At 38.7% G+C, this 15,137-nt stretch overlaps 1 protein-coding gene across 1 annotated transcript; it reads right to left on the bottom strand.

The window, feature by feature from the left end:
• Positions 1–102: 102 nt before the first annotated feature.
• Positions 103–14,569, bottom strand: mtch2 (mitochondrial carrier homolog 2). Its single transcript, XM_037691361.1, has 13 exons — positions 14,449–14,569; positions 10,432–10,516; positions 10,183–10,289; positions 9,952–9,978; positions 8,559–8,615; positions 5,122–5,179; positions 4,962–5,013; positions 4,824–4,883; positions 2,841–2,934; positions 1,513–1,560; positions 1,366–1,433; positions 1,214–1,289; positions 103–738 (listed from the first exon to the last, which is right to left on the bottom strand). The coding sequence occupies exons 1-13, from the start codon at positions 14,533–14,535 to the stop codon at positions 652–654; spliced, it is 906 nt and encodes a 301-aa protein (XP_037547289.1). The 5' UTR covers positions 14,536–14,569; the 3' UTR covers positions 103–651.
• Between the last annotated feature and the right edge of the window lie 568 nt (positions 14,570–15,137).

Here is a 15,137-nt window from a genome sequence, read left to right as displayed (position 1 = left end):
CCCCCCCCCCCCCCCCCCCCCCCCAAAAAAAAAGTTTATAATTAGAGAAACCACTCTGATAATTAAATTGATCTGCACACAGAAACCAGTTAAACAACAAAAAACTGTTCAAGTTGATTTTTATTTGGGTCAATCAGTACGAGTAGATACAAACACTCCGTGCTCACCCAGCCAGCAGAGTGCAGCAGAACTTACTGGATCATTCACATGTGAACCATTACACATTACCACATGCAGACTGAAGAGCAACTTCCAGAAATTATAAACTATAATTAAGTTATTAGATAATCTATAAAAACATAAAACATTGATTAAAGGAGGCGAATTCTTGTTGGTTTGTAACAACATTACACAAAAAGGTAGCAGTCAGCTTCGCCCGTTTTACACACGAAGTTTTGATAAAGAAAAACTACATTTCTTCATGATCCTTCCTGCAGTTTACATCTTTGTTACTTTACCACCCCCTGCTGGAATTAACTGGAATCAATCATTTCAGATGGCTGCAGACGTTACAAAATAAAAAGTAACAAAAAACAATTGCTTAAAAAAATGGTAATGCAAACCCCAGAAATTATTATTATTTTTTCGTTGTTGTTTGTTTAGTTTTATTTTATTATCACAATTATGTTCAGCTCAGTTCTCTTGGGGCTTTTAAAAAAATCTCTTCTGGTCAAATGCGTATCTCTTTCCTACTGGAAGCTTCCGGAAAAGTACGCTGTTGCCTCTGCTCATGTTGCCCTGGAAGGAAGAGAGGGAGACGGTGAAACTGGCTGAGCAGATTACAACCAGAGCAGAAATTATACAAATCTGAATTACCAAGCCAGTACTTTGTGCTTGATTAAAACGGGACAAGGACACGGTGAAAATCATTAGCGTGTCAAGTCGCATCTATTTCTCTAAACTGAGGCTGTTTATCTATGGGCTATCTACAACAGGTAGGATAATAATTGTTAGTGTCCTTTCCACATAACACCTCAAAATAGCTGGAATAGCTCTTTAAATATGTTTTGTTGAGCTTTTACAGTGCCTGTGTCTGTAATGTTATTTGATAAATAATAAAGGAAACTGACAGCTCAGAGTTGTAATCAGATGCAATTTGTAGAAGATTCACACTTAATTTAACAAACTTTTTTTTTAACCATAAAAAACAAAACAAAAAAAACCCCTGAAAAGTTTATTTTGCCATGACGTGGCACGTTTAGTTTGGACTTACCTCTCTGCTTAGATGCCTCCAACAGTCCACCCAGGTTGGATATACAGCTGCATAAGGGGGCAGGCCTCCGGCGAGCCTGACGGGACAGGACCGTTACGAGTCGGTTCAATCTGACGAGCATTTTCACATCACTCAGTAAATATTCGACTCACCCGCAGTTATTGACAGCCATGAGGCTGGACACCAAAGCAAAAGGGTATGTGAGAATGCTGGCAAATAACTGGAAGGAAAGAGCAGAGGGGGGGTCAGACCTCAGTGTGCGGACGCTCCGGAGCGTTGCTCGTGTCTGACAGACTCACCCCCGTCACCGCCTGAGAGCAGCTCTTCAGTTCACCCGTGTGACTCATCTGCAGAGGAACAGGGACAGTGTTAACTCTGTGACCTCAGCATGGAGGCGGGGGGGACAGAAAAACATGAGTGATTGTGATGGATTCAGCCGAATAAAGGAAGTACACAACTCCTGCACCCCCACACGGCAGTAACAGACCAGAACACTGACGGGCTCCAAACTCACTTTAACCAGTGGAGCGTCAAACACTGACAACTATTCAATACACAGGAGTTACAGGAAATCTTTTCACGTAATTGTTTTTCTACACCTAGAGATTATTTCAAATGACTTTCATTCAAAGGGATTATATTTACCAGGTTTCAGATCATTCAGTCTTTTTTAATTTTCATATTTGATCATTAAGTACATTCACCACAGTACAGCTCTCAGTATGATTCTAAATATCAGCAAGCTTTTTATATCCAGCCACAGCACTTTATTTCTAAAATACTGTGTAGAACTGAATTTTAAAGTACAAACACCTGAAACAGACTCTCACAGACACATCAAGAGATTAAGGGAAATCATTTTAATCTGGGGCATACAAATATTCATAATTTAGTATTTTTAATTACAGTAGTCCCTCGCTAGTCTGCAGTTCGACTTTTGCGAACTTGTTCTTTCGTGGTTTTTCAACGATTGTCAACTTCAATATTACTCACGTGACTGGAATGGTACAGATAAAAAGTAAACAAAAAATAAAAACTTGGGACAGGTGCAGCTATTTTTGTAGTTTTATTTCAAGGAGCCTACACTGTAACACCAGTCAAAAGAACTACACTACCCAGAAGCCAACAGTGCTTCCAGCTGCTGCTTTCTGCCAAAATGGAGGGAAAGTTTTGCATCGCAAAGTCAGAAGTAACATCTATGTATTAAACTCACAGAACTGGCAGGAAAGTCACTAAGTATCCTGAAGCTTCCTGAAGCTCAATTATCCACGTGCACATCAACCTGTCCTGCTCACATTCAAAAATGAGAAAAATCCATTGCAGTGACGGAGAACTTTAATCTGCGATATATTATTGATGCAAGAGCAACTAAAAACGACACCAGTTGATTTCCTCGATTTCTGGCCCAACATGAAACAACATAATCTAGATGCCTAAACAAAGACGTGAGATTATTTTCAATATGAAGCTGTGACTTTGATCAACCACCAGATCGTTTTTGTAGATATGTTTAAAATTAAAAACACAAGCAGGTAGTTTTTAGGGTAAATAGGTCAAAGTAAAACCTCACTGAAAAAAACAACAAAAACCTTGAATCTGGACTGAACGGGAACAAAACGTGACGTACCGAGTCATCGATGACGTACGTGTTGATGCAGTGAGCCAGCAGATTACAAATCCACAAAGACAGGATGTCGCTCAGCAGCCGGGGGATCAAACCACTAAAACAAACAAAACATGTCGACTTACAGGGAAAATGAGCAGAATCAACTATTATACATGTTTTTATGTACGGTTCAGGGGAGGGGTGCACTGAGAAATCGGCCCCGATTTCCTTAATTCTGGGAAATCGGCCGATACTTGCATGAGAAACCGATTTTACAGATTTTTTTTGTTTTAACAACAGTTGTCTAAACTTTATTTATATTTCAGAGCACTGCCTCATGGTCAGTTAAAACAAGTTCGTAATGTTTCCAGGATATTGTTCAAGGGTGTGTTTGTCAATAAAATAAGATTGGAAAATCGAACACGCATTGTGACCTTATAACACCCGACAGTGCCGCTTATAAAACAAAATCTGTGATTGGCCAGAAAACTGCAATCAGTGCACCCCTACCTTTCACTGCTCCTTTCACATTCTGATCTGCTTCAGCTTCTTTCAGCTTCCTTGTGCAATTTTTTTTTAATTCAGCTATTTTCAGCAAATTTCAAGTGTTTTGTGCTCCTTTCAGATTCTTTCTGCTAACTGCAACATTTCTGTGCTGCTTCTTCTTCTTTCTGCTAATTTCAGCTAGTTATGCTCCTTTCAGCTTATTTCTGCAAGTTTCAGCTACTATTTAGCAGTTTTAATGCCAATATAAACTTTTGCAGCTAATTCCACATTTTGCACAAATTTGAACTTTTTTCAGCTTAATTCGGCAAAATATGCTCTCTCCACTTCTGTCTTGTAATTTCAGCTTTTTTCAGCCTTTTCAGCTGTTTTTCACTAATTTCAGATTTTTCAAGATAATTTTCTTTTTTTTTTTTGCCAATTTCTGCTTCATTTGACACTAATTGAGCAAATGTGTTCTTTTTCCTCTTTCTGCTAATTTAAGCTTGTTCTATCTTTTCAGCTACATTTCAGCATGTTTTTAGCTATGTTGTTTTAGCTATTTTTGCTGTTCAGGACAAATCTAAGTTTTTTGTGGTAATTTCTACAACTTTCAACCTGGTTATCTTATTTCTACTAATTTCAGCTTGTTATGCTCCTTTTAGCTTTTTTCTGCTCCTTTCAGATTTTTCTGCTATTTCAGTTACTACTTAGCTTTTTTTGCTCATTTTAGTTTTTTCAGTTAATTCTGCATTTTTTTTAGCTAATTTCAGCACTTTCCACTTCTTGTCTTCTTCTTGTCTGTATAAGCTTCATTCTGCTTTTTCAGCTACTTTTCAGCTATTTCTTGCTAAATTCAGCCCTGTTTTAATATATAGCTAATTTAGTCTTTTTGTGCTCATTTCTGTTCATTTAAACCCAGCTCAGCAAAAACATGTCCTTTCTGCTTTCTTTAGTTAATTTAGGCTTGTACTTCAATTTCAGCTACATTTCAGCACATTTTTAGTCATGTTATTTTAGCCATTTTTCAGCAAGTTCTTGAGCAATAAGCATTCACACTACATTTTCTCAGGAAATGCATTTTTTCTAGTTCAAATTAAATTTCTGAACAATTTCACTCATTAGGTCACATTAAACCAACGTTCGCCCTCAGCGACAGCAGAAATGTTTAGTTGTTCAAAGAAACATTTTCCACCCAGTTAAAAAAGGAGCGGCTAAACTGCTGAGGTTTGGTGTTTGCTTAGCTCTGCGTGTCAGAACGCTGTGAAACAAACGAGGAAGCAGAGGTGAACCTGTGAGCAGGATAATGATCCAAAACAAATCTGCAAAACGAGCAAACATTTGAACAGAAGGAAAAGGGGCGGAGCCAAGTCAAAACTGAATTGTTACTTCCATCAACATGTTGACTTAAAGACCGGGTGAGAAGTAAAGCCATTAAACATCTTTCAGCCTTTCAAGCTTTTATGAAGGAAGACAAAACTAATGTTTCACTGAGGCGAGTGCCAAAAATGTAAAACTTACGCAAAGAAGCCCAAAATGCCCTCTTCTCTGTAGACTGTGACGAAGGAAGTAAACACCCCGCTGAGAACAAAAATAAAGAGTCAAAACATCGAACGGTTTTTAATCATTTTAAATCCAAAACTAAAGTGAAAACCTTACCAATATTTTGTTTCCCTCCCAATAAACTGGACCATACATCGCAAAGTAATCACTAGAAGAAAAGTGTGGGGAAATCAAATTTAAACGCAGACCAGATCCGAGCAAAAAATATGAATGTACTGAAGGTAGAGAAAAAAGTGAGCAGGAAGTGAAGTCATACAGTGAAACGGATATGTGATGATGGTGGCACAGGAGCGAGCAATCATCTCTTTGGTCGTCTGTGGAAAACACACACACACGTCAGATACTGGAGAGCAGAATTATTTCATTCACACAAACTGAATCCAGTTTCAAACAAACAATGTGATCTTTGAACAGCTCAACGTTATGAACGCTACACATTCAGTCTGACCAGTTTATTGTTCTCACTTTTTCTAAAGAACTCGAGGGTTTTAGAAACTGCAACAAAGATCTACAGTCTGTCATTTTATTTGCTTTCACTTAGAAAGATGATGGTAAGATGCTTGTGCGTGCCAGTAAGCTCACAAGAACAAAAAAAACATTTACTGAAAACTGAGCATTAAAAAAAATTAAAGACAAAAAGAAGTGTTCAAACAAAGTTTTGAAAAATCAATGAGCAGATTTATTGGCAGCACGTGAATACTGGGTATTAAAGGGATGTCTAAAGGATTATTGTGTCAAAGCACAATCTGTTTGTTTTTATATAAATCAGTAAAATATTGTGAAAGGGTTCAGAAGTTGTATGAAAATCCATGGTACAAAACAAGTTGTGGGTAAGGCTCACTAACCAATGAAGTAGGTCAGTTAAAAAAAATTCCTTCTAGATTTAGTTTAGCTAAATTAAAATGAACTAAAATTAGATTTAAGCTTTGGCTGCATTTCTGTAAAGTTTAATAGTTTAACTACTGTAAAACCACACATTTTTGAAGCGCGTGCACTACAGCCCGATCGATTTATCAGTAGGGTCGATGTTTTAGGCTGATACAACATAGATGTTTGTGGACCCATTGGTACCGGTGATGACCGTCATATTATGCGCCGATATAAACACTTATAAATTTCACCCCTAAAATGCTGAGAACCTGCCGTAATTGTACAACGTATCCAGCAGAGGGCGCATGCAGACGACTTTCAATTCATTGCCAGTAATTTTAAGTTGCACTTTCAGCACAGACGAAGCGGCGAGCAATACTGGGTAGCAAGTTTATTTTAACTGATCTGTAAAATAAATTTAAAAATTGACAATAACACATTTCCTTCAATCCTCCAACCTGCTTGTCATTAGCGACCTGACTCTCAAGTTAGCAAGCTAACCTTTAGATAACCTAGCATAGGCTAATGCCTTGTAAAACTCTATCCAGAACAATAAATCTAACGTAGCGGTAATCCAGCTGTTTAAACAATGAACAGGGCGTTTCTTTGTTTACTTTATATTTATGCAACACACTTGGTAACTTTATGTTGAATAGCGGAGGATAGAAAATGTGAACACGTGTTAGGAAGACTGTTTTTAAGACCAATGCACCACTATCGGTCGAGCTCTAGAGCAAACACACAACCAAAGAATTTATTGTAGAGATGAAAGAACGTAAAATCCCCTTTAGTTACTAAACCTCGAGGCTCACGTGATGATTGGTTTAAAAAAAAAAAGAAGCAATTTTTAATTGTTAGGTTTCTTTGGAAATGACTGACATCTACTTTCTTTACATTAAAACACTTTTAAAAGCCATGTTTTATTTGCATTTACATAATTTTCATTCAGTCACAAACGTATTTTCAACCTTTGTCCAATTGCATTTTGTTTGATTCTTTCTTTACACGTGTTCAGAGTTTTGTTTTCAGTTTGTGTCCAACTGAAGTGAAAGGACGGATTTCTTTTAACACACTAAACTTTAAACTCAATAACTAATAAAACAAAATGCAAGCATCGAAGAAGCACAAGCCACTCGGGTCAAAGACAAAATGAGTCCCAACTCGTTTCTGCAAATACAGTGGAGCAAAAAGTATTTAGTCAGCCACTGATTGTGCAAGTTCTCCTACTTCGAAAGATGAGAGAGGTCTGCAGTTTTTATCATAGGTCCACTTCAACTATGAGACAGAATGAGGAAAAATAATGCAGGAAATGACACTGTAGGGTTTTTAAAGAATTTGTTTGTAAATTATGGTGGAAAATAAGCATTTGGTCCGTAACAAACGAGCAAGATTTCTGTCTCTCACAGATCTGTAACTTCTTAAGAAGCTCTTCTGTCCTCCACTCGTTACCTGTATTAATGTTTGACCTCTGTCATTACCAACAAAGGTCGTGTTACAAAGTACTGAGTTGAACCTTTGTTATTGACCAGATACTTACTTTCCACCATAATTAAAAAAATAATAATTAAAATTAAAAACCCTACAGTGTCATTTCCTGCATTATTTTTCCTCATTCTGTCTCATAGTTGAAGTGGACCTATGATGAAAACTACAGACCTCTCTCATCTTTCGAAGTAGGAGAACTTGCACGATCAGTGGCTGACTAAATACTTTTTGCTCCACTGTAAGAGGGCAGATTGATTTATTTTTAAACCAACATCAAATTAAAGATGTCTGCCAGGAGCCTCTGGACTCCAGAACTCATCTGATGACACGTGGTTAAAAACTGCTCTGTTGCTCAGCGTGTGAATACAGCGATTCTCTCCAGACAGAAATGAAGTGAAACCTGAGAGGACTTATTCAGGCTACATTATATTTAGACTGACAGCTGGACACTTGCATCAAAAACAGCTGGATGTCTAATAACTCAATAAATACTGTATATTCCTCACTTTACGTCACTCTGAAGTATAAGTCTCATCAGTCAAAAAATGCCTCATGAAGAGGAAAAAAACATGTATAAGTCGCTCCTGAGTATAAGTCACATTTATTATGAGTCACTGCTGACCCCTGGGAAACGTGGGCCGGTGTCGTGCCAAAAATTGATTGGCGGCCGCAGCAGCGCACACAGGAGTACTCACTGTTGCAGTTCTTTGATATTTAACAAGATTAACACCTAAAAACAATTATTTGCTCAACATTATAGGAAAGGTGTGTCTTAGATTAACTTTTCCTTAATAAATGCACTTTAATGGTCAAAACAGCTGCATTTCGCCTGAGCAGCACGGGGGTCTGAGAACAGTCTGTCCCGGTTGGCAGCCGTGCCGGGGGCCCCGGCTGGAGTGAGGAGGAAGGGCACAGCAAGGCACTTGATCCGCAGCCTCGGGAAGCTGCGAGGTGAAGGCAGGGAGACGCTGTAGAGCTCGCGGCTCTGGCCTCGAGCTCTACAGCGTCCCTTTGCAGCCGGAGCGGTTCATGTTCGGTTCATGTCTGTATGAATGAAAACTTTAACTCGTCAGTCAAAAATTGGGTCATGAACAGGGAAAAAACGTATACAAGTCGCTTCGGACTATTCGTCACAGGACTGACCAAACTATGATAAAAACAGCGACTTGTAGTCCAGAAAATACAGTAAATGACAACGCGTTGCATAAGAAGTGACTTGAATCATGTCAGTCCGACTGTTTGAGGCTGTTTGCCAGCAGCCCTGAGCAGTTTAAATAAACACGACTGAACCGAGCTGCGTGATCTGAACTGATGACAGGGTGTGTGTGTGTGTGTTACCTCATTGACAACAGATTGCAGGGAGCCCTCGGCAGGCTTCTGTTCACTCCCCAGGACCTGAAACCAGAGAAAACCCTCAGCTGGGTCTAAATGTCATTTTATTTACTTTATTTTGACAAAGTAAAGAGAAATGAAAAGAGGAGAGACGAGTGAGGCCCTGTAACAAAGCCGTGTGGGATTAATGTGAGTTTTGGTCAACACTTCTCTTTAAGAGGAGGAAATTAAAACCATTTTCACAGAAGTCAAATCAAACTGCTTGTTTCTGTGGTTTGTCTGAGCCGTCCCCATCTGAAGGGCGCGTACAAAAAGCCGGTCTGAAGTACGAACCATGCTTCTAATCTCGTTTAGGTGTTTTTGAACTTTGCACTCGTCACCCGATTCATATCTTCTGCTGAGCTGCAGCCACTGCTACAGACTCCAGCATTTGATTTTACAGTTTTGCCCTTGCTTTATCTCGCCTGTGTTTGATGGATTTTGGTCCGACAGTTATTGCTCAATCCAGAATGTAACAGGACAAACTCTGGAAGCTTTTCTCTGCTTCAGTTGGTCTTAATGGATAAAACCAAAAGGAAACAACATCAAATATTACAAATTAATAATTCAGCCACAAACACTCAACAGACTCAGGTTTTGTTGGATTTCTTTGTTTATTTTTCTACCTAATATCTTTAAATATTAAGAAGTATACAGCTTTATAAATCGGCTACACAGGCATAAAACACACCTTTTGTGTTTATTTGGCAGTAGTTAGGAACAAATTTGTTTATTTTATCACAAAGAGTTATTTTGGTGACTAATCTTTAGAAGACCACTGCCCCTCAATAGTAACATGTCATTTATAAATCCTGTAAATGTTCTGAGGGAGATAATATTATGTCCATAGTGACAATGAATAAATACCAAGTTGTGGTTTGATTACAAAGAGGAAACAGCTTCCACTTCCATGAATATTTATTGTAAGTAAAAGTGTTTGTTTTAGTCAATAAAAGCAGAAAATTGTTGGGTGGATGCAGTTTGTTTTTCAGCTATTATTCATTTCTGAAATATTTTTCACAAACTACAAAAACATAAAGACATCAATCGTCTGCTTTTCAAAGAAACCAGCAGGACAGAAAAACACCAGTCCACAGCAACATAATGAGCACTTTCCTATAAGTTTACATTTGATGGATAAACATCTGAGAGGGTTTTAGGTGACTGGTGCCAGTAAGTCAACTGGTTTGGGCTCTGTAGATTGCACGAATCTGACAAATGGGACTTAAAAATGGCAAAGCCACATGTATCCAGGCTGGAAAACCTGACCGGATGCAGGTTCTCCCAGCAGAACACAGCTCTGAGAACTTTATCTGCAAGTGGTCATAATGCTGTTGTTTAAAGCAGAAAATCCTCTTACCCGAAGTGCGTCCTGTTCCTGGCATTTCTGCAAGAGAGAGATGGCAACATCCTCAAAATGTTGACGCAAACAAAGACTTGAGTTAAATTCACAGCCTGTCAGATAATAAAGCTGGTGTATCTCGTTATCCTTACTTACATATCCAACTTATTTGAACTTGGAACATTACATGACTACACATACATGAAAATCAAGATAAAGTTATTGTGCACCTACATTACTCAGACCTACCTGTGCAACTTTGCTGTGCACAAATGTTCCAATAGCTCCAGCGTAGAGCCGTGGAACAAGTCCACTGAAGAGACCCGCTTTCCCATCAATTTTAACTATGTGTTTTGCTGAAGCATAAAGAAAAGAAACATCGGATGAAGTAAACTAGCATAAACAACCAAAGAAGTCTCGGTAACAGCCACATTTTGAATATATTTCATAATAAGCTTGTCCATGTCTGACTGGATTATCACATACAGGATCACTTACCATAAGCAAACAATCCAGGCAGCTGCTGCACTGGTTTGCCAAAGATGTTCCTGCCCAGGGTGGGGGGCAGCGGCTCATGTCCCACCTGATAAAAACAGGAGAAATGGCTAAATGACATGTATTGCATGACTGTGCCCCATCAAGGAGGCCAGCGCTTTGTATTATTCTTTAGTCATCCTAGAGACACACAGATTTCTTATTACTTTATCAAAACAAAAGTCAAACATTAGCACCCAAAACCATTTCTACGCTCAGCAACACCATTAAAACCATAAGCTGTTGAACCATCAACTAAACAAAATGACGTGAACATAAAAACTGTTTCAGCAGCTTCTGCACACACACAACCAGCATGTCTGCTGAAAGTAGAGGTCTCACAGACTCCATAAATATAAAAGTTTCACCAAGACTGACCAGGATTCACTCAACCAACAGCAAAACAAACAAAAAGACCAGAATTAAACCATATTTACTGAGCAATTACATCACAATGTTCTGTTCAAGCATGGGGAATAAAGAAATGTGTTGGTAATTTAAAAAATACAACAAAAAGAAACATTTAGTAATGCGAATATAAAATATTTTTTGCAAGTAAAAACCTGAATAAACTCAACTTTCATAGATGGAACTGTACCAAAAGGTAAAACACCTTGCTATTTCTTTACTAAAGCCTCTGAAACGGACCTAGTTTACTTCAGCAGCATGAATCTTTTCACAGACAGGTCATGTCCACACATAGATTCATGGTCTCCTAGAATTTTTGGTCTTTCATCACATTTACAAAAATATTATATAAAGGCAGAAAAACGTAACAAGGCAAGGGAGAAAACCTTTTCTTTTCCTATGTTTTATCCTCATTTTCTATGAAACATTAGCATCTACCTGCTGTGATGTCAACACTTGAGATGAACCATCACATACAGGTGCTGGTCATAAAATCAGAATATCATGAAAAAGTTTATTTATTTCAGTAATTCCATTCAAATGTGAAACTTGTATATTATATTCATTCATTACACACAGACTGATATATTTCTAATGTTTATTTCTTTTAATGGTGATGATTATAACTGACAACTAATGAAAACCCCAAATTCAGTATCTCAGAAAATTAGAAAATTACTTAAGACCAACAAAAAAAAAAAAAAAAAAAAAAAGATTTTTAGAAATGTTGACCAACTGAAAACTATGAACATGAAAGGTATGAGCATGTACAGCACACAATACTTAGTTTGGGCTACTTTTGCCTGGATTACTGCAGCAATGCAGCGTGGCATGGAGTCGATCAGTCTGTGACACTGCTCAGGTGTTATGAGAGTCCAGGTTGCTCTGATAGTGGCCTTCAGCTCTTCTGAATTGTTGAGTCTGATGAATCACATCTTCCTCTTCACAATACCCCATAGGTTTTCTATGGGTTAAGGTCAGACGAGTTTAATGGCCAATTAAGAACAGGGATACCATGGTCCTTAAACCAGGTACTGGTAGCTTTGGCACTGTGTGCAGGTGCCAAGATAATGAAGCTCCACACCGGTTTGTCGTCATTATCTGCATCGTTTTTATGTCTATATTTCTGATTTACCTCATTTTGTATTTTGCTTTGTGTGTTACCTGTTGTTCTGTCTGTACAGCACTTTGGTTGGCCTTGTCGCTGTTTTAAGTGCTCTATAAATAAAATGGTATGGTAAGTCCTGTTGGAAAATAAAATCTGCATCTCCATAAAGTTGGTCAGCAGCAGGAAACATGAAGTGCTCTAAAACTTCCTGGTATACGGCTGCGTTGACCTTGGACCTCAGAAAACACAGTGGACCAACACCAGCAGATGACATGGCACCCCAAACCATCACTGACTGTGGAAACTTGACACTGGACCTCAAGCAACATGGATTCTGTGCCTCTCCTCTCTTCCTCCAGACTCTGGGACCTTGATTTCCAAAGGAAATGCAAAAATTATTTTCATCAGAGAACATAACTTTGGACCACTCAGCAGCAGTCCAGTCTTTTTTTTTGTCTTTAGCTCAAGTTAGACACTTCTGATGCTGTCTCTTGTTCAAGAGTGGCTTGACAAGGAATGTGACAGCTGAAACCCATGTCTTGCATACGTCTGTGCATGGTGGTTCTTGAAGCACTGACTGCAGCTACAGTCCACTCTTTGTGAATCTCCCCCACATTTTGGAATGGGTTTTGTTTCACAATCCTAACCAGGGTGCAGTTATCCCTATTTCTTGTACACTTTTTTCCTACCAGTTGTTTCCTTCCCTTCTCCTCTCTATTAAAGTGCTTGGACACAGAGCTCTGTGAACAGCCAGCCTCTTTAACAATGACAGCAATGTCTTGCCCTCCTTGTGCAAGGTGTCAATGGTCGTCTTTTGGACAACTGTCAAATCAGCAGTCTTCCCCATGATTGTGTAGCCTACAGAACTAGACTGAGACCATTTCAAGGCCTTTGCAGGTGTTTTGAGTTAATTAGCTGATTAGACTGTGGCACCAGGTGTCTTCAGTATTGAACCGTTTCACAATACTCTCATTTTCTGAGATACTGAATTTAGGGTTTTCATTAGTTGTCAGTTTTAATCATCAACATTAAAAGAAACAGACATTTGACATTTAGCAGTCTGTGTGTAATGAATGATGATACAAGTTTCACTTTTTCAATGGAATTACTGAAATAAATAAAACTTTTCCATGATATTTTAGTTTTATGACCAATGCCTGTATGTTAGCTTTATTTAGATATAGTTTCTTTTTTTTAATTTATTCATTCATTTAAAAGAAACAAAACAAATTATTAAAAAAGAAAAAACACTGAACGGGTGCAGAAAGAAGAAAATTCTTATCTGCCCCTTATTTAATAAAATATATAAAATAACTACAAACAATAACTTAGGATTGAACAATCTCCAAACTGAAAACAAAAGAGATTAGGCATCCTTCACATGGCACTATACTTTCTCAACTAATTTAACTTGGGTCGTATTCACACCTGATAGTCGGGTAGACTCGGTTCGATTGGGGACCAAAATTAGGAACATTTGTGACATTTCCAGCTGGTGCGGTTCACATTAACACTGCACTGAGTCAATCGAGACAAGTTCTTTGATGAGCTTCATATATGACTTGTAAAATACTATATTCAACCAAATCATAAACTTTAATCATTTCAACTGACATAATATATTTGCTGGGTGACCATAGCAATTCCTACTAATAATTCTTATAGCTCTTTTTTGTCAAATGAAAAGAGGATTTGTTATTGTTTTGCATGATTTTCTCCAATTAATACTATATGTTGTATATATAGTATAGCATATAATACTATATGTATACTATATGTTGTATAATGTAACGGATTATTCAAACATACTTTGTAATCGCAGAGGAACAACTTTAATTGGGCATGTTGTTTTTAAGCAGGGACTCGTGGGGTTTATCAGGTTAACTTTAGCCTCTTATTTAGCAACTGCTAATGCTAGCTGTCAGTTTCTGTCACTAGTTAATGAAGGAATTAGTGTGCAGCCACTGAGGTTAAACATTCAGGACAAATTGCACTTAGCACAGTTAGCTTGTCCGCACAGTTTTCAAAGGGCGTCGGTCTAAAAACAACACTTTAGAAGCGGGCTAAAGGCCCTAGGTTTGTTAGACAAATCGTTCTTGCATCTAAACACGCTTTCTCCGATTCTGCTTGAAGGACAGCAGCAGAGTATAAACATTAGTATGAACGCCGCTTCCTTGTGTTTAGGAAGCAGAAGGTCACCGGGACGTGGAGAGAGCAGAGTGGAGCTGTCACACCGTCACCCGGGCTCCTGTCACTGTGCGAGGTTAGTTTAAAGCGATAGAAACAAACGTGAAGGTGTCCTACGGCCTAAGAAAACTGTACTAATATGCTAACGAACGATAAGCAGCGTTGTTTTCAATGGGTTTCCTCTCCGGGCCATTGGCTGAAGAGTCGAGTTCACAAGCAGATGCCATGAAAGCCGAACCTGAACTATTTGGGTCAAAGTTCCGCCTGATTCTTCTTACCTGAATGAGGACTTTAATGTACATCAAAGGGTGGGAGACGACGGTGAGGCCGGATCCCAACAAGATTTGGCCGCACGTGTCCGCCATTTTTAGACCAACAGGGAAGACAGGAAAACCTTTCTTCTTCGCGCGCTGGCAGCTCACGGTGGCTTTTTACTTTACTCATGTGAAACACTACCGCCACCTAGCGTTCACAAATAGAAGGGCTCCTTGACCACTTACCTGCACGTTAACAGAGGTTTTCACATAAACACAATTAAACATAATGAGTCATTGGAAAATTAAAGAGTAAATTTTCCCAGCATACATACATCTCCTCCTACATGTCTCTGTGTGAGTGCAGTTGCAGCGTGCGCTCTCAGGACATTATTACCTGCAGTGTTCCCTCAGTGAGGGCTGAACTAGGCAAAAGGGCCTTCTCCTACTCCGCTCCTGTTTCCTGGAATATCTTGCAAAAAGATTTGAAGCTCTCGACCTTGACCTCTCTAAGTGGCTTTAAGAATCTGTTGGACTCCTGGCGAGGACCAATGCAGACATGTTTCTGTTTGTAGTTTTCTATATTCGCCTTAGAATCTAGCTGTTTTTTGTTACTTTGCTTTTTTTTAGCCATCCTATTTGTTAAACAAAAAAAATCTATGCCTTTTTATAACTGTCTGTTGTTGTCGCTGTTGTCCATTGTTGTCATCATT

This window comes from Nematolebias whitei, chromosome 2, assembly GCF_014905685.2.
Source record: "Nematolebias whitei isolate Nwh7 chromosome 2, NemWhi1, whole genome shotgun sequence".
NCBI lineage: Eukaryota > Metazoa > Chordata > Actinopteri > Cyprinodontiformes > Rivulidae > Nematolebias > Nematolebias whitei.
This window is presented reverse-complemented; position numbering and strand designations above follow the sequence as displayed.

Coding starts and splice junctions, on each gene's coding strand:
- mtch2 (XM_037691361.1), bottom strand. CDS start 14,535: ATGGCGGACACGTGCGGCCAAATCTTGTTGGGATCCGGCCTCACCGTC. Junction 2,935..4,823: donor GGCATTTTGGGCTTCTTTGC/GTAAGTTTTACA, acceptor TGTTTGTTTTAG/TGGTTTGATCCCCCGGCTGC. Junction 739..1,213: donor GGAGGCATCTAAGCAGAGAG/GTAAGTCCAAAC, acceptor TCTTCCTTCCAG/GGCAACATGAGCAGAGGCAA.